The sequence below is a fragment of the Micropterus salmoides genome, unplaced genomic scaffold (assembly GCF_014851395.1).
Source record: "Micropterus salmoides isolate LMB-PRFRI ecotype aquatic unplaced genomic scaffold, ASM1485139v1 Ms_hic_scaffold_7, whole genome shotgun sequence".
Classification (NCBI taxonomy): Eukaryota; Metazoa; Chordata; class Actinopteri; order Centrarchiformes; family Centrarchidae; genus Micropterus; species Micropterus salmoides.
The window spans coordinates 34,894,300-34,919,248 of NW_024044459.1; the positions used below are offsets into that span (position 1 = coordinate 34,894,300).

At 45.4% G+C, this 24,949-nt stretch overlaps 1 protein-coding gene across 3 annotated transcripts in view; it reads left to right on the plus strand.

The window, feature by feature from the left end:
* The first annotated feature begins 841 nt into the window (after positions 1-841).
* kat6a (K(lysine) acetyltransferase 6A) overlaps positions 842-24,949 on the plus strand; it is a 32,019-nt gene continuing 7,911 nt past the window's right edge. For 2 of the 3 annotated variants that reach the window (XM_038702542.1, XM_038702545.1), the window contains exons 1-13: positions 842-997; positions 2,448-3,943; positions 13,351-13,459; positions 15,232-15,347; positions 15,919-16,000; positions 16,253-16,367; positions 16,597-16,913; positions 18,964-19,076; positions 20,171-20,286; positions 21,740-21,881; positions 23,203-23,364; positions 23,891-23,984; positions 24,100-24,331. In XM_038702542.1, the coding sequence (XP_038558470.1) occupies positions 3,200-3,943; positions 13,351-13,459; positions 15,232-15,347; positions 15,919-16,000; positions 16,253-16,367; positions 16,597-16,913; positions 18,964-19,076; positions 20,171-20,286; positions 21,740-21,881; positions 23,203-23,364; positions 23,891-23,984; positions 24,100-24,331 (2,342 nt within the window). In that variant the 5' untranslated portion in view covers positions 842-997; positions 2,448-3,199. Of the gene's footprint in view, positions 998-1,279; positions 1,423-2,447; positions 3,944-13,350; positions 13,460-15,231; positions 15,348-15,918; positions 16,001-16,252; positions 16,368-16,596; positions 16,914-18,963; positions 19,077-20,170; positions 20,287-21,739; positions 21,882-23,202; positions 23,365-23,890; positions 23,985-24,099; positions 24,332-24,949 lie in introns of those variants that run through there. The other variant, XM_038702544.1, reaches the window with a different exon arrangement.

Here is a 24,949-nt window from a genome sequence, read left to right on the forward strand (position 1 = left end):
AGTTTATTGTTTTTTTTACAACATATATTAGGTGTAAAAGTATTCATAATGTTCGCATATTCAGTGCAAATTACTTTTAACTTGAGCACGCTGCAGATTAAAATGCGCCTTTACATTATGTTGCTTCCATCTGTCAGCAGATGTTCTTTAAACATAAATTACAAGGGGAAAGTGTTCAGACTCTGCTGCACACAGTTTACATAATAATTTTTGTTTGGTGGGAAGATAATACTCCGTTTCGCAGTCTGCCGAGCAAAGCCATCAGTAGAGTATTCTGCATAGACTCCTAATAACATGCTTTATTATCATGTACGGTAAGACTCCAGATAGCTCCACAGGGCAGCGTCTGATCACCTCCAGGGACCGGGTCTGCGTGGTTGGCTACTCATCTCCAGGTTAAAAAAACCCACACAGCTCCTACAATAGACTGCAGTGTGGAGGGTGTCTCACTTTGATCTTTAAATACCCTCTAACGTTAAGGCACGCTCATTGGCTTTGATTTTTTATTTATTTTTTTCTTATAACTGCAGGGCAAAATGCAGACGCTCCCTTGAATCTTCCCCTCTATGTGGCTGCAGCAGCAGAGAATGCGAGAACACCTATCCCAGCTCCTTTTATTCCCCCCCCTCCTGCCTCCTGCCTCCCGCCTCCCAACACCACCACCACCACCACCATCTGTCCCTTTCTTCCATTTCATGTGCTCAAGCAATATCCACACCCCTCTCATAGCAACAGCACAACGCCGCCGCCCCCCCGCGCCTTGCGGTGGATTTTCTCTCTCCCTCCCTGGATCTTCGCCGCGCACCATGCAGACGGTCCCTTGGCCCTGCCTGACGGCTCAGTGTTCCCCCCTCCCCCACCAGCCGTGCTCCTGTTTCACTCAAAGATGGCGTCGGCTCTAGAACCCCTGGTCTGTGGCTGCATTTTTAGGCTTGTTGTTGTCTCCGTTTTGCACGGTTTTGGCACCTTCTCCTCGGCGGCTCGACACGAAATTCCGGTGAGTAGCAGCGGAAGCCGGACGAGGTTGCGGGACGTGGTTTTTTATTTATTTTACACGGTCTGCTTTGCCCGAGCTTCCCTTGTGGAAACCAGAACCGGACCAGCTCGGGCTTTCTAAGGGGGGGTGGGGGGTGGGGGGGGGGGGAGACCGCGAGAGGTAGAGGGAAGAGCGGGGTACGGAGGGATGATGATCGCGGAGGTGGGTGGGGGGCACTGGGGAGGAGGAGGAGGGGGGGAGCAGAGGCCTAGTAACTCCGCTCCAGCGGCCTTGTCTTCGCCGCACCGCAGGCTGCGTTAACGTTACGTGGGAGGGCGGTTGGTGGAGGGAGGAAGTCAGCGAGGTGGAGACCGCTTGTAGGGACGCGTCCAGCGGGCAGAGGCTCCTCGCACACACCGAAGCCTGAGCAGGAGGCCGCGGAACATGTAATACTGCAGAGCTGTGGTATCTAGCAGAGATGGCCGTCTGCAAGTTGCATTGTGCCTTTTTTTTTTTTTTTTTTAAAACAAGGCCGCGCTCTCCCGTTAAAATCTGAATGACATTCAAAATGCGATTGTTTTGCTGTGTTTGCTGTGATGGTTTGAGTTGTGTGAAATGTCGGCCTGGAGGGAGGGAGGGAGGGGGGAAATGTTTGTATTTTCTTTTTTAGCTGGAGCCGCTTGCTAACCTCTCGTTTCCTTTCTGTTTACGTTTTCGGGTTAGCGAGTAACGTTAGTAACACAATCGTAACGTTAGCTCGCGGGTTAGCTTCTAACGTTAGCTTGCTAAACAACAGCTGTTATTAGCGGGAAATGTTTGTTGTCAGATACTCGGCCGCGTTATATCACACCAGCGGGTGTAAACAGCACCGCAGGAAACAGTTGCGTTAATTGAGTTAAAGCTTTGGGTTTTAGCTAGCCTCTCAGCTAATGTTTGCTAACGGTCTGTGTTTTGACTGCATCATGTTTACGTTAGCAACCCAACTAGCCAAACGGTCAACTTGCTAGTGCAGTTAATATTGATGGTGTTTACCTTTTTTTTTTTATACCTCCATCGTTTTTTGATACATCTGTGCCATGTTCTAGTGGTTATGAGAGATATGATGATGTTACACCTGTTCTTAGACAATCCATGTGCTGCACTGGTTTTGACAGTGATCTCCATGCAACACAGAACAGCAAGGTTGTTCACAAAGTAATACTAAAAGGCTGTTAGGAGGTTAAACATATCACTGATTGTTCCACTTTCTAATTTCCAGATTTGTTTGTGCTGCATGACCAAATATTATTGTACCCTCTAAGGGCATGCATGGTTTTGTTTATATCTGTGTGAGTGCACTGTATGGTGCAAATTCGACCCTGAAAACTTCTGCTTTTTAAAAGTGTTTTCGCCTTTCTCTGCAAGGTTTCACTAACTCCTTTCTCTCTCGCTCTGTTTTCTTTTTTGTGTGTGTGTGTGTGTGCGCGCGCAGGGTTCCTCAGCTACCGTAGTGCAGTAGGCATGAAGGTGATCAGCCCTGGCTGCTCCCTGGGGTGAGATATCTGTTCCGTCCCAGAGCTGAGAAGCACCGACTGCTGGAAGAGTAAAAGACAGCGAGAGAGAAGGAGGAAGCGTGGATGCAGAAGAGAAGTCTGGGTCTTGTCCACAGAAGACATATCTACTGTATTGCCCTCAGCATTTTATCATTGGAACACTAATTTCAAGTCTTGGAGGCCGTGATCATCTTTCATAACTTACTTTGAGACATAGCTAGTTTGCTGGTGACAGGAAACTGACTGATCAGGTTTTATTGTCTGTGTATAGATATTTTTTGACAGGCAAAGTGGAAAAAACTTATTTTTGGCAAGATCTACTCTACCCTACCTTGTGTGCTGTGGGAGTTTACCTGCTACTGCTACTTCAGCCGCTCGCCCTGCTTCTCGCCAGGGACCTTCACCTGGCTAGGAGCGGGTGGTGGGTAGACTGCATTTTATCAGGTAGAGGATTGGCTCGGGGGGTTTATGCTATGGTCAGCTGCTCATTACCGTGCTGCTCATACTCAGCTTCTGAGGGACTCTCTGTGCGACCGCAGGACAAGGGTTAGTAAGCAGGCAGAGGGCAAAGAGGAAGAGGCGGCGGCGCTACGGCGCAGGCCAGGTGTTTCCTTGGAGTACAGTCCCTATTTATTGCGTGTGGTCATTGTGGTGAGGCCTCAGGGCCCCCACACACACTCAGACCGCAGCCATGGTGAAACTGGCCAATCCAATGTACACCCAATGGATCCTAGAGGCCATCAAGAAGGTGAAGAAGCAAAAGCAGCGACCATCAGAGGAACGCATCTGCAATGCTGTTTCCATGTCCCATGGCCTGGACCGCAAAACGGTTCTGGAGCAGTTAGAGCTTAGCGTCAAGGATGGTACCATCCTTAAGGTCACCAACAAAGGCCTCAACTCCTACAAGGACCCTGACAACCCTGGGCGTCTGGCTCTGCCCAAGCCCAAAGGGAGTGGCAGCTCTGGAGGAGGAGGCGGCGGAGGAGGAAGTGGAGGAGGTGGAGGAGGAGGTGGTGGAGGTGGTGGTGGTGGCGGCGGCAGCGGCGGAGGCGTCGGCAGCAGCAGCAGCAGTGGCGGTGGTAGCTCCCACTCCCATTCGACGAAGAAACCGGGACTCGACTGGAACAAGTTGATCAAGCGGGCATTGGAGGGGCTCCATGAGCCTGGTGGCTCTGGCTTAAAGAACATTGAACGCTTTCTCAAGTGCCAGGCTGATGTGGCAGCCTACCTGTCAGGCAGCGGCTCCATGGGGCCTGGCCTCTTCCACCAGCAACTGAGGGTGGCCCTAAAGAGAGCCGTGGCCCATGGGCGCGTGATCAAGCAGGGCCCTCTGTTCCAGCTCGTCAGCCGCAGCAGCTCCCTGGATGACGGGACCGGGACGGTGTCTCTAGAATCACTGCCACCTGTCCGGTTGCTGCCTCATGAGAAAGACAAGGTATCGTCTCTGCATCTACATCTTCCACAAACAAACATGTGACACTGTGTGGCTTCACCTCACGCTCACTGATGAAATACATCTGAAGAGACACCTGGTCACATTTATTATGGTCATTTGGATGTTGCTGATCACTGTTGATGCTTAAAGTTGTATTGTAAATACATCACATACGTAAAAAGCAAAATGGGTGTGAAGCACTTTGGTTTGTCAGCATCACATATGTCTGATAAGATCACTAATATCCGGTTGAAACAACAGCTGTAGTTGAGGCAATTGTGAGAAGAAATCTGATGTGCGCTTCAGTTAACTTTTTGGAGCAACAAAACAAAGTGTGAGTGTGATCTGTGAAAGTAACAGGAAACAAACACCCTGTCTCGGTCTTTTAGCTTTTCACACACAACAGTCATTCCCCTTGCACAATAGCTGCTGCACACCCAGAATTATTCAGATCAACTGGCAATACCCAAGATATTGTCTGTTTGTTCAAATTGGTCATGGCCTTCAAGGCTGTAATTTACTGCATACAGCACAGTAAGGTCTGTGTGAATGTTAGTTGTGAGTTTTCATCCATGTGGAGTAGTGGTTTACACCAGATAGCACATTGCAATTATTTATTATAAGTGGCTGAGAAGGACTGAGCAACATTTGTAAGAGTGAGCATTTCTCCACAAACTACAGTGTGCATCTTTGGGTTTATGATGTTATCAATGTGTGTTGGGGAGACCAGGGGGATCAGGTCAGAATACATGTTAGGAAGACTTCAATAAACCCAGTAGGTCAGCGTTACATCACTTTGCTGGGTGGGTGGATGAGTGACAGATTCTCAGCTGTGTGTGTGCTGTGGTCCAAGCAAACAATACTAGAGCGAAGCCGGGTGGGTCGGTGTCTGGCTGGTCGGCAGGTTTTCAGCAGAGGAGGTGCAGGAAGAGGTCAGGGGAGCGAGTCATATAGCTTCCAGCCTCCTGCAGGGAGTGTGGACCAGCTGCAGGGCTGCTCCCTGTCAGGAGCCATCAGGAGATGGGAGGAAGAGAGGGAAGGGGAGGAACACAGAAGAGTGAGAGAGAGAGGTGGTGGTCTGTAGTGGTGCCAGAGGAAGACGAGGCTCGTATGATGCAAGATACAGGCCTCTGTAACCAGAAGGAGAGAGAGAGAGAGACATAGAGGGAGAAGAAAGCGAGAGAGACAGAATGAGGGAGAGGCAGACATGCAGGCGACAGAGGAGAGAGGGAACACACCCACTTCTGTAACCTGATCAGAGAGAGCAGCCGGCTGCCGATCTCAACTTCCAAGGGCCAGGGACATGTACGCAAACAAAAACACGCACATGAAACCAAACAACCCAATGCAAAGAGTGAAACACACAGACCTAAACACACACTGACACAAGAACACATAGGTTCTCATAAATGCTCTGCTTAAGATGCCTACAGACATGCAAATATACAATCTAACAACCAATATATAAACAACCCGACTCGAGCTGCGCGCTGCCGCCCGCCAGTGTTGTGGCCCATTGTTGGGTCATATGTCACCCAGGTTATCAGACAGTTCGTAGATCTTGAGGACGCTAAAGCGGCCCTAAACACTGTTTTGACTGGCTCCTGGCTTTATCTGGCCCCTTGTGGGTGTGTGTAACGCCCATACACACACACACACACACACACACACACACACACACACACACATGCAGAGTTGGATTAGCCTAGAGAGCTGGCTGGAGTCACATGGAGTCTGCCTAACACAGTGACCTGCTTGGCTGCAGATGGCCTACGTCTTAAGACAAACAGAGATCAACGTCCTCCTCTCTGACTCAGCTGCAGATCGGCCTGCTACTCTGCCTCACAGAACCAAATAAAAAAAAAAACAAGCAAAGTATTTTATACCTCCAGTGTTTCTACATAGGTGAATTACTTTTTTTATGTGACTCCATATTGTACCATTAAGCTCCAAACACTCTGTAAATTGAAACTGAACATTGGCAGAAAGTAAATTTAAGAACAAGGAATTTTTCTAAATGTTCGGTGAAAGATTATCTGCTTAAACGTGTGGACATGAAGAGGGAGGCTTTGTTATTTGTGCTTGTGCGTCTCATGCAAGGAGAAGCTGCAGCAGAAATGAGGAAGTTGACATTTGTGTCTGGCATTCACCCAAACCTGTTTACTCTTCTCCTCTGCCTCTTCTTGTGATGTAGACTTCATACGTCTCTCCAGAGGATGCTACCTTATTGCTGCTTAATCACGTGTGTTTTGCGAACGACATCTTGATGGATATGTTGTCCAGTACCGAGTGGCGTATATGTGTCAAAGAGATAGTAACTGTGCACGACAAAGAGGGGTGTTGTGTGCTCACTCTTCCACTGACGCATCATTGCCATATTGCCCTGCATGATTGCTATCAGTTATGATTTCCCAAGGAAAGGGAGGGGGGTGGTGAAGGTAGTTTGGGGGTGGGAGAGAAATCAAAACAAATGGCTAAGCACTGGCTTTGACCCCATTTGTGGGGAGATTTGTGTACTCAACATGCTGGTGTTTGTGTCAGAGTGCTCCATTCAAACGGGATCCCATACCCTATTTCTGTCTCCCCCGTCTCACCCTAATAGGGTGCCATTGCCAGGTCATGAAGGGGGAGGTGAATGGGGGAGCGAAGTCAACCAGGGGTCATGGATATATAGATGGCAAACCTCATTGCCTCCCTGAGCGCCCGTTAGCAGTATGAGGCTCCGGCTATTAGGTGGGATGAGCTTGACGCTGAGCCTTTGTGTGTGTGTGTGTGTGTGTTTATGTGAGATGTTCATCCCGTCATAATAGGCAAGAGCAATCTCTCTGCCCCGCGATTGCCCTCTCCTCAACAGCTGGAGCGGGGTGAAGCAGAGTTCTTGACGTCGATGTGCAGTGTCACAGTGAGGACGTGTGAAAAAAAAGTGACCCGTGAACAACACACACACACACACACACAGTCACACTTCTGCTCGTGCACGGTGCTGTGGTTGTGGTGATTTCCCTCCAAAAACTGACCCCGTAACAGGCGAGCGTGCTGCAGCTAATGGCTCCTTTGCTGGTCGTGGTTGCAGAGCTGCTACATTAGGCAACTCTTATTATGAACCATAATGGATATATTTATCCACCGTAATTCCTTCCACTTTGCCGGTATTGGATCGACCCCCCGCCCGTCTGTCTCTAACACCACACACACTCTGCTTGTGATTTCTCAAGGTGAAGACATCGTGTATCATCGCTCGAAGGACCACGAATACAAACGACCGTCAGACATCAATTATATGCAACCTGCTTCTTCATCTTTCTTATTTCGGACTGGTCCAGAGATTCTGTATTTCTGCCTCCATTTCCTTGGCAGGCATCTGTTGTTTCCATTTTGCCCGAAGCCTGGCCTCAGTCGATCCGTTATTGGTGCCTGTAGTTTAAAAAGGTTTGTTCCGCTCTCTGTTGGCAACCTCGCTGCTACCACACACCCAGTTCTTGTTTGACATTCAGCAGAGAAGTGGAAAGACTGCTGCATTAAGTAGACATTAAAAGAGTCAGTTCAGACAAGTCATAATAAACATGTTTTCTTTCCTTACCTTCTAGTGGGGTCTTGCCATTTTCGTTGTGTGTGACTATTGCCTCGCAGGGTTCAGCTGCCACCTCAAGTACAATCGTGGGGGAACAGAATTTCATTTGTGGTGCTCAAAGTAGTGAAAATTACATTTGAAAAGTCGAGTTGAGTGTTGCAGAAACGGTGTCCCAGAGTTACTCGAGATAATCCACAGACCACAGTGTCAGCAGGACTATGTCTTTTGAAAATAATTAAGATTTAAAAACACTGTCCTGTAGTGTTTATACAGTGCCAGTGTTTCACGTGTGTGTGTTGCCTTAGCATCGGCCATCATTTGTCTTCTCGGTGAAGGTGTTCCAGTTCGACCCTACAGGCTGCAGAAGAACAACCTGGAACGGACGCTGCTAGCCACCAGTCTATAGAAATGGCATTAGGACTAGTGTCAGAGCCCAGAGGGAGCGCTTACCTTCAGCTCAGCAGAGACTGTGATGTGAATGGCATTTGGCACCGGGGAAAGTGTGAGCCCTTGCGTATGGCTAACCTCACCACCCCACAAATAGAGCCAATGTGTTGAGCAGCTGTGGAAGTGACGGCTGGAGCGCAGCCAGCCTCGCTCCGTTTGATGCAGCGATTTAGCTTCGTGCTCCCTGGCTAACCTCGATTTTAATGGAGGGTGATGCTTCGGGGAGGGGAGGGGAAGGGGGGCACGCCGGCCACAACACAAGGTCTTCCTCCGGCTGTTGTAGATGTCACATGGAAATGCAGACCGGTTAATTTAAAGTAATTTCCCACGTTTTCCGATGACGAACGTCCATTTGTGTGTGTGTGTGTGTGTGTGTGTGTGTGTGTGTGTGTGCTCTTTTGCAAAAATAAGGACATATCAAGGTTAGGGCTGGGCGATATGGCCAAAAATGTTGTCATGATAAAAATCATTCAACAAAGTAAACGTCAAATCATTACTACTTTCAAGTTTAAAAGCTGATTTTTGCACCTGAGTGAAAGTTGAAGAAACCAGATGGTTAATTCTGGTTTAATCTGAGGTAGAACATTAAAAACTGAGATGATAAAATCTTTTTTTCCTCAACAAAATAAATATCTTAATAGAAAAAGTTTGTCCCTGTTTGTTTTTGATTCAAATGAATTAAATCAAACATTTATTGAACATTTGTTATATTGTTATTTAAGAAAATTATATTGCGATAATTATCATTATTGGTTTATTGCCCAACCCTAATCAAGGTGCGTCTCTCATGACTTCACACCTGTGCGACTGATGGTGGCAAGTTACAAAACACAGAATCTCAGTTTAATAGAAAGAGGAGTCTTCAGGATTTGTAAATAACCCTGCTGTACCGTAATACCTTGATATACCCCAAACCCTGGTGTGTTTGTGTGTTGTCCTGTAACAGTGATCAATGAGTTTGTGTTGGAGGTGGGGGCGGCTATAAGGAGGGGGGGGGGGGTCCTGAGATTGTGTTCCCATGTTAATGAGATCCTTGACTTGAGACGAGACAAGGACAACAGCACTGCTTTTCCCTTTTTCTCTCCAGCTGCCTTTTATCCTTCCTCCCCTCCTCTTCCTCCTCCATATCTCCTTCTCCTTTCGCCCTTCTTCCATTGTTCTCTCCTTCCTGTCTCACTCCCCTGTCCTCTGTCTTTGGATAACAGAAGAATGGTTTTAAAGGAGGGCCACCAAACAAGTTTCCATAACCTATTATCTCCCCGTACAAGGCCTCAGACAGTGCTACATGTCGAGTATTGAATCCGACCATTTGAAGAGGAATTGAAGAAGTAGGCTAACACTTAAGCACACTGGTACAGAATATGGAGTGTGTTTGACATGGGGTGGGTGTGTCAGCTGGCTCGCACCAGGCTGCCTTTACCTGTCCGTTACCTTTTTGAATGTGGGAGTGTATTTGCAGAAGAGCCTGTAACTAGCAGGACATGTTTACATGGCATTTCGAGCTAGTTGCTAACAAGGCGTGTCTTTTTTTGGCTCAGGACAAACGTTTTGTTCCCGAATCCTCCTTAACGTTGGAGGGAAGGGGACTAAGAAGAGCACATGCCAAAGCGTGAACACACAGGCTAAAAATAGACACACACATCTAAAGTCAAATGTCGACCATGACACTTAAATCAAACAGCCTTGTCGATGTGAGAAATTTCTAGAGCAACGCTGTGGCGTAAGAGCGGTGCTGGCAGCCAGCTGAGGTAGAAAAGGCTGAAGCAGGGAGGGGGGGAAAAAAAGCAGCTCTCAGGAGGAATTTGAGGATTGTGTTTCTCTGTTCCAATATCCCTGTCGTGGAGGGAGGATTAGCTTTTCATTTTTTAGTATCTGTTGGGGATTAATTTACAGTGGCAGCCAGCAACTGAAGCCTCACTGTAACACGCGTCTTTATACAAGGTGTGTGTTGGCTCGTGTTTGCCCGAGCGCTCACAGGGCGAGTAGGAGCAGTTGACCTCCTCCAGCGGGGAAAGGGTTAAGCGTCAGGAATGATTGAGGTGTTGGTCGCACGCAGGCTGCTGCAGATTTTCTCTCTTTCTTTACACTTTCCATTACCTCCGCTCTCTTGCCCTCTGGATTCTTATTTCTGTCCTCGCTCTGTTTTTTTTTTTTCTTCTTCGTGCTGCTAACTTCCGTTTTTCTCTTCACTGACTTTGCTGTGTTTTATTTTGCAGACCCGATGTAGTTATTTTCCTCATGCATTCAGATCATGCAGAGTTTAGTAATGATTTGTTTTGGAAGCTTACAGTATAATCCAATACATAATTATCATTTCATATAATTTTACTTGTGAGGATGTAAAATGGAGCCAGGTTAATACATTTATCTTCCTCTTTGTACCCTGCATGTCTCTGCCTCTCTCTTCACTGCTCATTCTTCACCACCCTCCTCTCTCTGTTTACCTCTTTCTTCCCTCACTGCCTCACTCCATACCTTTTGTTTCTCTTTCTCTTTCTGTCCCTGTGCGGTGAGGTGGGAGGATAGAGGGGGTAGTGGGGGAGTCGGAAGGAAATGAACCCAATAAATCAAGCTCTTGTCCCTGTCTCCTCCCTGCCAGGACCTGCTGCCTACCCAGCTCTCTGCAGCTATGTGCATGTTTACACTGTTAACACCATCTGCAGTGAATGCCATGTTGTTGTTTTTACCCTTTTTAAATAAATGATCGGATTGTCCTCTGTGGGTTGAAGTGCATGTTGTGACCTTAGGCGTTTACCTCCATACAAAGTTTTTCATGATTTTCCAATAACAGATTAGTATCGCAGTCACCACGTGTTTGCCCGAGAATAAACTCTTGCGTCTACCCGGTAAATTCACAGCGAGTAGTAATGGGAGTTATTATGTAAGTGCCAGTAGGGTTGGGTATCGAGAACCGGTTCCATGTTGGAACCTTGACAGAATTTCTAAGAACCGTGGATTTGTTAAGACACGTGCGGATTCTGCTTATCAGTTCCTAACTTTTTGCATATTTCAGCGATGCTCCTGATTGAACTGCAGTGAGGATTTTACAGTCCACAAAAAGTGTCTTTTATCTTCCAGGACCTGCTACCACGACATAACCTCACGTCATTTGTTACGCAGTACATCAACAAAGCGTGCAAGTCCTTCCGTTTCTATTCCTGGATCATGGCGGACCGCAGCAAACGCTCCAGAGTTTGGCTTCGCTTCACTAAAAAAAAGAGAACGACACAGCAAAACCTTTAAGGAGGTTTGGTGCGAGGGAGGAAGAAGCAGCTCCGACATGACAAAGCATTTACTTCAACACGGCGTGAATCTGAGGGAACGCGCCGTGTTCAATATGCCGCGCTCTCCCCAGATACAGCTAACTCTAACAGTAGAAACGTCTCAGGTACAAAACACAAGTGAGCTGAAGTTCATCTTTCATACTGAAGGGAAACGAAGGAAGTCTACAAATCCCCAGAGACGCCCCTCTGGTACAGAGACTCCTTTCACTTTAGCCATGAAGGGGAAGATGAGCAGGGAGGAAGAGGATGAAGGTCACCGAGCGCTGACGAGATCTGTGGTGAAGGGATCAGAAGTTTCGAAAAGTAGAATCGGAATCAATAAAATCGAAACGATACCCAACCTTTTAGTCTGAGGACATGTTCAGCTCTTAAAAATAAACTTATTTTTATATTAGTGCTTTGCTGTTTCTGTTTCAGGCTAACATCCTCTTAAAAGCAGCGCTGCCAGCTGAGTGTTGTAGGACAATGGATCGCTTGTGTTACTGACCAGTGTTTAGGGTACCACAAACTAAAGCCTCATACATGAGTTGGATTAATTGAATTTTACAATGAAGATGCTTCTTTATGAGGCGTTTTTAACTATATATTGTTTCACAGTATTAAAAGATTTGGCTTGATCTGCCTCAGGCATTTTTTCTGATTTATTGTGTTGTGTGGATAATTAGTGGGATAAATAAGTTTCCCTGATTCTAATGAACAGAAAAACAGTAAGTCAGAGTGGAAAAACAAATCCAAAGTAAGCATAAATATAAAACGCAAAGACTGCTTTTAGTTTTTATCCCCTTGAAGTCAGTTTTAAGCTGAGAGAGCTGTGAAAGTGCTCAAGTTTTAGGAGGACTGGGAGAAATACTCAAGTCCTGAGATGGGTTGAAGTCTTGATTCTGGCTCGTCAGCTCCAGGACGTTGTTCTCAGGCTTTGGTTTTGGTGATTTGCCTGTATTGGTTGAACCTTCCAGATGCACCTCGATTACACATGATCTTCATTCAACCCAGTATGTGATGTCTGAAAACAGCTGGCTGCACCAGGGAGAATATAAGCACCTGGTTATCTTAGCTGTTTTGTTTTTTTTCTTTTTTTTTTTTTTTTGCGTTTTAAAATCTTTGCTTGCATCAATTTAAAGAGATTTGGTTTTGCTCGCTGAGTTTTACAGGCACTTAAAATCACTAATATATCATTTAAAAACACAATCCAAGCTGTCCTGGCATTCAATGCTACCAAAATTAAGTACATTTGTGTGAGTTGTAAACATCACAGCCAAAGTATAAATCATTTTATGGTTAAATTGTGACCGTAAAACAAATTTGACATACTTATATGTGTTGGATTCTGCTCAGCACAAACAGAATGTGTTGCTGAAACTGACTAGTTGTGTACTGTGAGGTAGCAGTAAGCCAACCCCTTCCCCTCAGGGCTTCTAGGCTCCAGAAACTTTCAAGGAGAGTCACCTCCCTCCTGCCCCCCCCCTGCTCCTGTTTGTTCCTGCGTGACATGCACCTGCAGCGCTTCAGGGATGTGATTTCACAGCTTTATTGGACACACAATTCCCATTTGATGTCTAACAACATGTAAAGTGTGAGCCTGCCTTTTGTTTTCCTGGACCTGGCTTAGGTAGCTGCTTGAGTGCACATCAAATAGGATGTTTTGGGTCTGCGTACACACCTGCTCACAGGGATTTGTGTTTTCGGGGACACACTAAAAGATTTATGCAGCCCCAGAACTGGATGTCTGATGGCATGTTTCAAAGTGGGGCACTGTGCACTGGCATTAAACTCCTCAGCCGGTACAATCAGAGGGGCTGAGTTACAGCTCTTTGATCAAACCACACAGGAATCAGCAGAGACACTGACACACGATGTCACATATATTATACAGACTCGGTGTGGCTCTCGTGCTCTTCATTATCCTAAACTCTCTGTTCACACATGCTTTACAGTGTCATTGTCTGCTCCTGGCTTGTTAATAGAAACAGCAGCAGTCATCCCCCGTGGCAGGTCACACACGGCCACTTTGTTGTTTTCATTTGTACAATTAAGCTGTTAAGTTGACTGACAGTCTCAACCGTCTCTCCTGTGTCCCCCGCCCCCCCGTGCTGTCCCTCTGCCAGCCGGTGGCGGAGCCCATCCCCATCTGCAGCTTCTGCCTGGGGACCAAGGAGCAGAATCGCGATAAGAGGCCGGAGGAGCTCATCTCCTGCGCAGACTGTGGCAACAGTGGTAAGTGTTGCTCTGTGACCACAGAGCAAGAGTATTGATGTGATTGGTTTAAATGAAATGCAGTTATCATGTAGTGTCATCATGTAATGCTAAACACACATCCTGAAGCTGTAAAAAAAAAAAAAAAAACATTTAAGGAAGCTGAACACAAATGTCTCTCAAACTGAACTAGAACTAAATCTAGATTTTGATTACTTACTCTTCAACTGCTGTCAGTGGTCACATGTCAACTTTAATTTCACCTGCCTTCATCTCTTACTCTTCAAAATGACAGTTGAACTGCTTTCATTTGTTATTAACTGTGAGTTCAACAGATATTTGCACTTACTCTTAACTTTGACTTCATTTACGGCTCACACTCAAACTACTAATTCCACTGCTGTGAGCACACGCAGATTTTCTTTTTTCTAGTTCCTCCTAGAATTAATACTTTACAGTGGTTTTGTTGTAGTGGTTATTTTTCTTTTGTCTCTTACCCCCCCTCAGTAGTAGGGATACACCGAATGTTCGGCCACCAAAGTTAATCGGCCGAAAATAGCAGAAAAAGTCAAAAGACCCAATAAATTTTACGGAACAGTTACGTTGACATGTCGGCAGTGTGGAAGCATTTTAAAGTGTCCGAGAAAGACGCAAAAATCGCCGTTTGCAGACACTGGTGTGCTGAATTGTCTCCTAGCACATCCACTCCATCTGTGGATGACATTTTAGAAAAGGCAAACGGTCTGACCCGCTTTGAGTGTTTCTGAGTGTTTCTCCTAAATTTGGAGTGCACATGTATTCAAGCCTTTATGGTAACTGAAACAGACCAGAGCCAGCTGCCAGGCAGGTTAGTGACTTTATCCTGTCAGTTTCTCTCTTTACAAAGAAGTGTTGCAGTATGAGAGTCCTACCTGAAGAGAGGCTGTGAAGTCTTCATGTTACACGATACGAGAACCACATGCAACATTATTTATAAAACTGGGTCGGACTTGATGAATTTAGCGCGAGGATACACGTGTGACAACGTCCGGTTTTCAAAATAAGGCGTCTCTACAGGATGGAAATAAAATTAATTGGATTATATTCACAGAAAGTATAAAACATATTACATGTGTCCATTAAAAGTAAACAGACTCATCTAATTTACTTTACCGGACCCTCTCGGACCTCAGACCCCCCCACCATAGTCTCTCCAAATCCTGAGGGGAAACACTGAGTAAAAAGAACATTTTTACTATTTAATTTATGCAATGGTAAAAAATAAGTCAAAATAAATGTTGTTCGGTATTGGGAAATGTTTTTCATTAGCTTCGGCTTCGGCCTAGAATTTTCATTTCGGTGCATCCCTAATCAGGAGCCCTTGTTTAAACTTGAGTAAGATGAAAGGAAGATAATAATTGAATACAGAGACACTGACACTGGTCTGTTTTCAGAACAAATAGGATATAATATTGTTTTTGTTACCAGGAGTTGTATTCTCGCTAAGGCCTGACGCTAAGGAGAGACTGTGTTCCTCCTCTTTCCTCAGTGGGCTTCACTCCCAGACAAGGTCGTCTTGTTTGCTGCTCTTCAAACAGAGCAAAAGCTCAGCTCTGACAGATTGTCATTTATGTTTGAACACTCTTTATGCAGCCAGGTTTGATTCAGTGAGGGCTTTCAATTCCAAAAGGAATTTGTTCTTCCTCCTACAGTGATGCAAGTGGGTCAGGGCTGTCAGTCAGCAGCGACAAAAAAAAAAAAAAGTCTGTGACGTTGACACACTTGTTTGTGAATGCGTGTCTTTCTACCTGCAGGCCACCCGTCCTGTCTCAAGTTCTCCCCAGAGCTCACGGCGCGAGTCAAGGCTCTGTGGTGGCAGTGCATCGAATGCAAGACTTGCAGCAGCTGTCAGGATCAAGGAAAGAATGCGGTGAGTGGATGAGCGAATATGGCGGACTGGCAGCCTGACGGTGTTTGTGAACACCCTCTTGTCTGCTTAAGTGTCAAAAAGAGATGCTGATAGACACATCTGTGCTCCTGCGATTGAGCTATTTTAGTCAGCCTCTGCACTATTTCGCTCTTTTCTCTTACTTGTTATTCAAATGTTTGTAGGGAGGTTTAACGTTGAGACGAGATGCAAGAATAAAATGGAAATAAGAGGTTGCTTAAACCAATCAGTGGTGGATAATTTCAAAGTATGGTTCACCTGTTTTGGATGGCAAACTCATAGTAATTCATTTTAATGCATCATTGTGCATGGAAATCTCATCAAAGAGAATGAGCTCAGGAGCTTTGATCAGACACCCAAAACATTTTATCATCAAACAAAGTGCATCATACGCATCTGATTGGATATGGACTGACTGGCTTGTATTTGCCCAATATATTGTTCTTGCTTTCATGTATGTTTATCATATATAATGCCTCACTTTTGAGTTTGTCTGAAACGCGTCTAAAGCCTTTCATAATCATCGGTACTTGTGTGGGTCTTCTTTGCACAGGACAACATGTTGTTCTGCGACTCCTGTGACCGGGGCTTCCACATGGAGTGCTGTGATCCTCCCCTCACACGGATGCCAAAAGGTATCATCCGCTACCTCTTCATTGCCTCTTTACAGCCCCTCGTGAATTCAACTTGTACCCGTTCGACCTTTGACAGAGTACACAAAGCTCATACGTTACTAGTCTATATCACCATTATAGTCCCACTAAAGGGTTTCTCGAGTTGTTGCCGACAGCTCTAACGCAGAAGAGCATATTGGTATCTGCACTGCAGTCTGTCTTGTCTAATCCGCCTCAGTATGTGAGCCTGTGCAATTGCTCTTTCTCTCCCAGGCATGTGGATTTGTCAAATCTGCCAACCCAGGAAAAAGGGAAAGAAGCTCTTACATGAAAAGGCAGCACAAATCAAACGGCGCTACAACGCACCGCTGGGACGGCCTAAGAACAGGTAAAGAAACGCCTTCAGCTAATGCCGTCGTCTTCGTCGTCAGCCCAGTGGAGAGCGAGATGCCATGTATCTGCTGCACCCGAGTGCAGACGAGCTACAGTGCTGCTCTCCAGAACTATTTCTCATCTCTATCCTATTTATCAGTGTCTATAGATAGATAGATAAAAACATAGTGTAGCTGTATTACCTCCTGACACAGTCTGAACCAGACTCCTCTCTTTCTCCGCAGGCCGGGGCGGCCCTTCAAGAAGCTGGGCGGGCGTGGTCGGCGGAAGCGCTCGGCCTCGGCCCACTCATCCTCCAGCTCCTCCTGCGAGGGTTACCCTGGTGACGACCGGCTGCTTTTTTCGCTGCACGACGACGACGACCTGTCGCAGAGCAGCCTGCGCTTCAACAACAAGACCAAGGGCCTCATCGACGCCCTCACGAAGTTCTTCACGCCGTCGCCTGAGGGCCGCAAGGCGCGGCAGGAAGTGGTGGATTACTCACAGCAGTGCCGCATCCGAAAGAAATCCAGTCGCAAAGGAGACGGCGATGATAGGGGGGGTAAGGATCAGCTTTTTTTTCCTGCTTATATACACAGCACTTCACTGCCACTGTAGGCTGCAGATAAACAGTTATTGTAAACTGTTCCAACTGTAAACAGTTTATAAAGTTCATGTATTTGACGGGGATATCAGAAAACTTTGGAAATCAGTGAGGAGTGATGCACATAAAGTGATTTGAATGTGCTGGGTTGTGTTCAGTGAAAAGAGGCATATAGCAAAAAAAAATATATATTAATGAAGTGACTGTGAAAACATGAATTTTAACATCTCAAACTATTCCACAGCACAACTTGGCAATAGCTGCACTTTAGTGATCCATCAGCAACATTAAAAAAAACATACTGCATCTTCATGCGTCATCTCCCGATACATTTATCAGACTCTATTAAGGCTTGTCAGCTTTGCTAACAAGCAGGTGTTACTGTGATGCGAGGACTGTGTTCTTTGTCCTGTTTTTTAAAAAATGATTCAGCTCTCATGCTTTCTTATTTGTAAATTGTAGAGCAGGGGTAAAACTGGTGTAGAATTTATGTCATTTTCTGCCTGAGAAATGTGTTGCTTATGCATCGAAAGAAATTGCTTTGTAATATGAAGTGGCCACCTGCAGTTCTATTTCCACTGAACTTTCCAACGCCAAAAAAAAAAACACACGCGCAGAGTCTCAAGTGCAGCACAGTAGAAGAGAATAAATGTGACAGACGCATCAGGAGCATTCACTTAAAGTTTCACTATCGTTACAATGGATAAGCTGGTTCGTACAGGTTATTCAGTTTTGTGACAAATCCAGTTTGCCAGGTGCAAACCAGTTTACCCTACATATCCATAAAGGGCCACAGCAACCACAGTCTTTGAAAATATATGTGCATTAGAGGTGCGCCAAAAAATTGATAGTTATATATCATCTTTCCATGATACTGTGTCGATATTCCAGCCCATCATATTGACACATGAAATAAAAAAGAAAAATAGCGCTTTGACAGTTAGCTCAATGCTAACATATAATGGAAATGTCCATTGCCATGCTAACGGACATTAGCATTGCGAACGAGAAAATATTTTAACATAAACTACGCATTTTGCTTCACATGCTGAACATCTGCAGTGACATACTTGGTATAATACTTCGTTCATATGTTTCCTGAGCTACTCTGCTGCTTCTGCACTGCACACTGACCAGCTACAGCAACCCTCAAGGGTCAAAACTCAAAATTCCCAGTGGCCTAAAAATACAGCTACCACTAGGCGGAGAAAGGGCAGCACAATGTGTCAGTATAACGTGATGTACATATTAGACTTAGCTGGTACACAACAATTTTTATTTTCAGCAAAAAATTCAGTAAATATTTTATAATAATTTTTCATAGTTACTCTGTAGTTCTGTAGTTTTAATTTACAGACGGAAAAATGTGTGCTGCAGAATTGTGCTGTTTCCTAACAGTTTGGATTTGCAGGAAATAAATAGAGAAAAACTTTTTCTTGGCGTTTTATATTCATAGTTCGACAGAAATCGTGATGTATCATTTTAGGAAAGCGATATATCGATTATCAGAGAATTGTTGTGTTGTGATGTTATCGTTATAGTGAGCCTGCGATTCCCACCCCTGTTTTGCATCTGTGGTGATATAACCTCAGTATAGACATCCTTGATGCATCGGGGAAAACTCGCATGTGGTTGCACACAAATATGCACACGCGGTTCACATTCATTGTTTCACATGGAAGCTCAAATGAAGTGGGACACATTCTCCGAGGACTTCATGTCCTTTGTGTTTTAAGGCTAACTTTGAGTGAACTACTGTACAGGAAGTGTGCTGACGGAGCAAGGTGGCATTCATGACACGGGAAACTCTCCACATACATGTTGGTCTTTCACCCCCTGTGGTAACTTAGCAAAATCCCTCCTACTTTAGGAAGAAGACATTGTTTGATTATCAGGGTTTATTTGCAGGCACACCGTTGTCCGCAATCAATCAGCAGACATCTTGGCACTCTGTCGAGTAAGCTTCTCTCTAGATTTCCATTAATGTCAACTGTGTTTCAACCCCCAGACAATCAGGAAGGCAGCGACTGGCGTGACGAAGATGAGAAACTTCCTGGCCACGAGAACCTGACGGAAAAGGACATTGAATTGTTCAGACACATCCAGGAGCTGGCACTACAGGTACACAGACAAACTGTTAAATGTGCTTAATGAACAGAAATGTGACAACGGAAAGGGAGGGGTCAAATGTTAGAGTGAGACAAGATGACCAGGCTGGAAGTCATCAGACATGATATTGTGTAAACACACGATGTGCAGCAGAGGAGCTAGATATCAGCGGTAAAGAGACTGTGGTCAGAAAGAGCAGAGTCAGCAACTCTCAGGTTGTAAAAGATGAAGTCACTGGCTCAGATGTGGGATGTAGGATGTAGGTGGAGAAGTCAACGAGCTGTGAGAGACCATTGTATTTGAGCAATGAAAGAAATGAGAGCCGTAGAACAGCTGCCAGATTGTAGCATGAATATTGAAGTCATCCATTACTATAGGTGCAGGGCCCGTAGGGTGAAATAGGATGAGGAGTGGAGGATTCAGTGAGGATTTAAGGCTTGGTTTTAAATGACCGGTAGATGCATATAGCTTCACTCGAAGGTAATTAAAGTGTTGTTGCTGAAAATGTACTCGAATTTTACGTCCTGTTTGTGATGGATGATGCCACGTTGGTATCAAAGAACATGGTATGTTTGATGGAGTGAACACCGAGCAGGGCAGCTTGTAATGTAATAGAGAGGAAAATGTAAATTGGCCGCACTTTTCACGCAGCGCAGCAGCAGATTGGCCAGAGAAGTGGGTGTTTGGCCAGCATCTCAGGAGTCATAAAAAACACCATCCCAGATCCCGACTGGAATATTCACACCAGTGTTTGATGAAGGCACAGTAGTAAGCGTTAACGATGTGTGAAAAGCGCCAGTGTGATCATCCAGGCTGAGTACATGATCATCATAAATGGCAGGCAGGGATGTCCAAACTGGGCTTGTAAAATTCAGAGGCAGTGCAATTTACCAGCTCCGCTTAAAGCTCCATCGGCATGCTAGCAGCTAGGTATAGTAATAATAATAATTTTTGTGCATTATGGACACCCATATCCTGGGCCAGAAGTCCCCGGTGTGTAATCTGTCTGCTTAATCTGCTGATCACTCCCAGTAGTAAACCCAGACTTGACCTTCCACCTCTCTCCCTGCCTTTCCTTCCTTCATCTTTGTTGCACACCCAAACAGAAAGTCGGGGTGACGGGTCCTCCAGACCCTCAGATGCGCTGTCCGTCAGTCATCGAGTTCGGCAAGTTTGAAATCCAGACGTGGTACTCGTCTCCCTACCCCCAGGAGTACAGCAGGTAAGCTAACGCACCATAATGAAGCACAACAGCATAATGAAGTCAGCCCACAGGCCTGCTCTTAGGCATAGAAATTACCACCAGCATAATGGAGCTCAATTATAAGGTTGTTTACAGAACCACCTACTTTGGCAGGTAACCAGCCAGAGCCAGGAAGTTAATTTGATTCTGATTTCCTGAGGGTGTATTCATTCCTCATTCATGTATGTAGCTGTTAAATAAAATCTGCCATACTATTCTTAGTATTAAAAAATTGTTTAAGCGAAAGACTAGTAACACAGAATAAAATCTTACTGACCCCTTCAGAGCAAAAACATCTGTATTAACCCATAAAATGAGCCCATTGGTTCCACGTATGGCTTTCTTTCAAAACAAAAGCTGTGAAAAGAGGCTGCAGTTAACAGTTATTTTCTCAAGTAATCGTGTAAAATATCACAAAAGAAAAAAGTTTCCCAAATTTATATTGCTTATTTTGTCTGACCTGATATTCAGTCAAGTATCGTAGAAGACTAAAGGGCTGTCCCCGACTAAGGATTATAGTCAACTGATAGTTGAATCATATGTGTGTTTGTGTGGCGATTGTGCACGGCGGGAGGGTTACACACAGTAGCTCCGCTTTAATCTTGAGAAGCTGCGAGCTGCAGTCTTTATTCGTTAGTCGCTGTGACTTACACTGTGCGTTTCCAGCTAATCTGAGGTTTATTATTGACCCTTTTCTCTCTGCTCGCCTGCCATAAACTGGTCTTGTGGCGAGTTTTGCGTGCATGCCGTGCAGCTGACAGCTGCATCCACGTGGGTCTATTTCAAGTAACTGTTTAAAACTAACTATATAATATTCTTTGTGTGGTTAATCAATGGTGATAAATGATCCGAACGTCCCGCGAGGTGCGGACAGCTCGGCACAACACCGGTGAAGCTGGGGCTCCGCAGTGACCCCTATTCCTTAAGGGTTAGGGTTACAATTTTATATTTATTCAAACACTTTAAAACTTTCCTTTCATATTTTTATTCACATCATTATGTTTATTTATATCTCAATAGGCAGTATATTAACTTACTGGAAGAAACCTGGTAGTTCTGTGTAAAATAAGACATTGAGCCACCCCCGTATCGCCAAAATGGTATGATCCTTGTTTCATAACACCGCTTCGAAGCTTCATCTGTGAGATTGACAGTCAAATCAGGCTCCGCCCATCGAAGCATCGAATCTTTGACCATTCAGATTCAGCCCTAGAAGACTAAGAAAACCAGCAAATATCCACATCTGAGAGGCTGGAACCAGAGAATCGATTAAATGCCAAAGAATTAATCATCCAAATAGTTCCAGATAAAAGTACTGTCGATCAACTAATCAGCTAATGGACTATTCATTTTAGCTGTAGCTCTGACTTTTCATAACCATTCCTCCCATTTTCCTCCTTTCATTGTACTCGTCTTCCTGATCTCTTTCCAGACTACCCAAGCTCTACTTGTGTGAGTTCTGCCTGCGCTACATGAAGAGTCGCAGCATCCTCTACCAGCACATGAAGAAGTGCAACTGGTTCCACCCCCCTGCTAACGAGATCTACAGGAAGGACGATGTGTCTGTATTTGAGGTGAGGAACTGTTCAGAAAGAGGGACTGAATGATGATGATAGTTAATGAATGGAAAAAGGGACTAACGGGAGTTACTGATGGTGGCTGACGCTGTAACAGAGAGACGGCGGCGCTGCAGCCACGTCCTTTTCCACTCATTTTGATTAAAGACTGGGAGTATCTGCATAGTCGGAGATTAATCATATGCAAGGGGCTCCGATACTTTCCCACCAACTTTATTAACGTACACAACGTTGATCAGTCGATATCCTTATGGTGATTAAGTTTATTAGATTAGAAAGCTTCATTAATCCCCAGTGGGGAAACACAATTGCCACCAGATCACATCAAACAACATAAACAGAGCAGACACAAGAAATAAAAACAATACACCAATTAAAAGCCTTCTGAAGCCTGAGTCGAGCTGACGGGTTCAAGAGTCACAAATATTCATTAGAAAATCAAATTGCTGTTGGAGTGGAAGACCGTCTGAGCTGTTTGGTAGAACACCAGGTCAACATCTTCAGTCAGCCACTTAAAGGAGCTACTAAGTAAAGATACTGCAGAGTGGCTGGTCTACAAGATCCGTGACGTTCTTTTAAGTTGGCACTTGTTCTGTTTTCTATGACGACCTCCAGTGGGTCAGTGGGTAAGGCCAGTCACAGAGCCCGCTTTTTTAATCAACTCACTGATCCTAGTTTTAACCTCCTCAGCAAAGCACAGCATTAAAAAAAAAAAAAAAAAGAACACTGGCTATAACGGCTTTGTTAAAAAGGATAAAGCCTCGACTGTCTTCTCTCAGTTCAGTTTACTATCAAGGCAAACACCAAGCTATTTAAAGGACTGGATAATTGACATAATTGACCCTCTTTTATTTATTTCATCAGGGGAGGTTATTAGTAAAGTAATTCATAATTACCATCTTACAGTCGCGCTGTTCTTCTGGATCTCTTAGCACAGCCGTAGACTATTAATATGGTGGGTTGTTGTCTGCAGGCCGTGGCCACTGTAGCTCCCGTTTCCCCGCTCTGCGTTTCATCCTCGCTCAGAGGAGAGCAGAGAGAACTGGCGAGCTGCCAATCTGAACCTCCCTCCTTCTCTTTTCTGTCTACAGCTCTTTGTTTCTCTCCTCCACCCTCTCTATCTGTCAGGCTCTCAGGAGACACTGCTGAGATCATTGCCCGGCACTAACTTCGACTCCATTCACCTTCGCTTTGTTCCACAGCTCTCTGCCAGCAGCTTAAAAATGTACTTCTGGACTGTAGTGATTCTGTAGTGTCATTTAGGAGGCTTTCTGTCATTTTGTTGCACTGATGTGTTTCCTCAATAATCCCCCAACAGGTTGATGGGAATGTGAGCACAATCTACTGTCAGAACCTGTGTCTGCTGGCCAAGCTGTTCCTGGACCACAAAACGCTCTACTATGATGTGGAGCCCTTCCTTTTCTACGTCCTGACCCAGAACGACGGCAAAGGTTGCCACCTCGTGGGCTACTTCTCCAAGGTGATCCTCTAAACGTCATCCCTGTGCTGGATTTCAGTCCCTTTCGCCCTGCTGCCTCTCAGCGAAGTCACATTCAGTCTGAATTTTGTGTTTTCACATCACCACCACCACAATGCTTCCTACATTTCCAAGGGACACCTGACTCTGTAAATTGTACTCACCCTGCTTAAAGTTATTAAAACAACTACGTGAATTGAAATGGAGAGAAAAATATATTCAAATTAAATGAAAATGAAATGCATTGGCATCTCACCCCGCACGGCTGCATTCCTACAAACATTCAAATGCTCATGTTGTGTCCCAGATAAACACTGGGTGCTGTGAGCTCTGTTGCCCCTCTGTGGAGTTTGCAGTCGCAGGTGCTCCCATTAACATGCCACCACGCTGCCAAAACCCAGCAGTTAGTGAGCGGACGCTGCACCATCAACACCCTGCTGTACACCCACACAGGCCTGCTCTGTGATGTCGTTTCCATGATTTGCTTTCTAAACGGTGGAACGTGTCTGTGTCCTTCCCTCTTCTCCAGGAGAAGCACTGTCAACAGAAATACAACGTATCATGCATCATGATTCTTCCACAGTACCAGCGCAAGGGCTACGGGCGCTTTCTCATCGACTTCAGTAAGGGCTTCAACCTTAAACTAAACACACACATTGGGAAATTTATCTGCCGATAGTCCTTTTATTTTGGGACTCATGGTGTCTGTGTTCCTGCTTTGTTCCTCCCTTCCTGCAGGCTACTTATTGTCCAAGCGTGAGGGCCAGCCAGGATCTCCAGAGAAGCCTCTGTCGGACCTAGGCCGGCTGTCCTACATGGCGTACTGGCGCAGTGTGGTGCTGGAGTGTCTCCATGAGGTCCGCGACCGGCAGATCACCATAAGACAACTCAGCAAACTGACAGGAATCTGCCCGCAGGACATCACCACCACCTTGCACAGCCTGAACATGCTGGAGCAGCGAGGGGACAGGTCAGACACGGGGCCGGCATACGCTTAGAAGTGCACAGCATTATTTAGTGCCATATTAAATGGGTCAAGGATGCACTTCACTTCACACTGTAGTCACAACTAGTTTGAAGTTCTTCCAGATTGCGCAGTGATGAGCAGTCATATCTGCGGCCTTCCCTTCGACACCTTGCTCCGCTCGCTCAGCGCAGAGCAGCTCGGTCTCTTTGCCCGTCTGTGCCTCAGCAGCCTTCAGTGTTGATGTGCTAATAATCGTGATATGTAACCATTCAGATAGTGCTGTGTGCAGGACATTGAGCGTGACCACAGACAGAGAGAGGCGGCTACATTTTACTGATTCGAACTGTGAGTTTTGTGATCCGTTGCGCCCCTAGCTGCTGCCTTAATTATTTGACTCCTCATTTATTCTGGTTAAGCTCTTTAACACAGTGGTGTCATTATTAACAACTTTACTCATGTTGAAACCCTGGCATCGCTTTGTTTTAAATAAAAACTTTTTTCTGGACATGACAGAGATCACATATGTAGGAGAGACTCGGAGAGAATGTGCAGAAAGTTTTGAACATGAGCAGAAAAGCTGCTGAAACACAGGAGCTATTTAAGTCCAGGAGTTTATAAGTA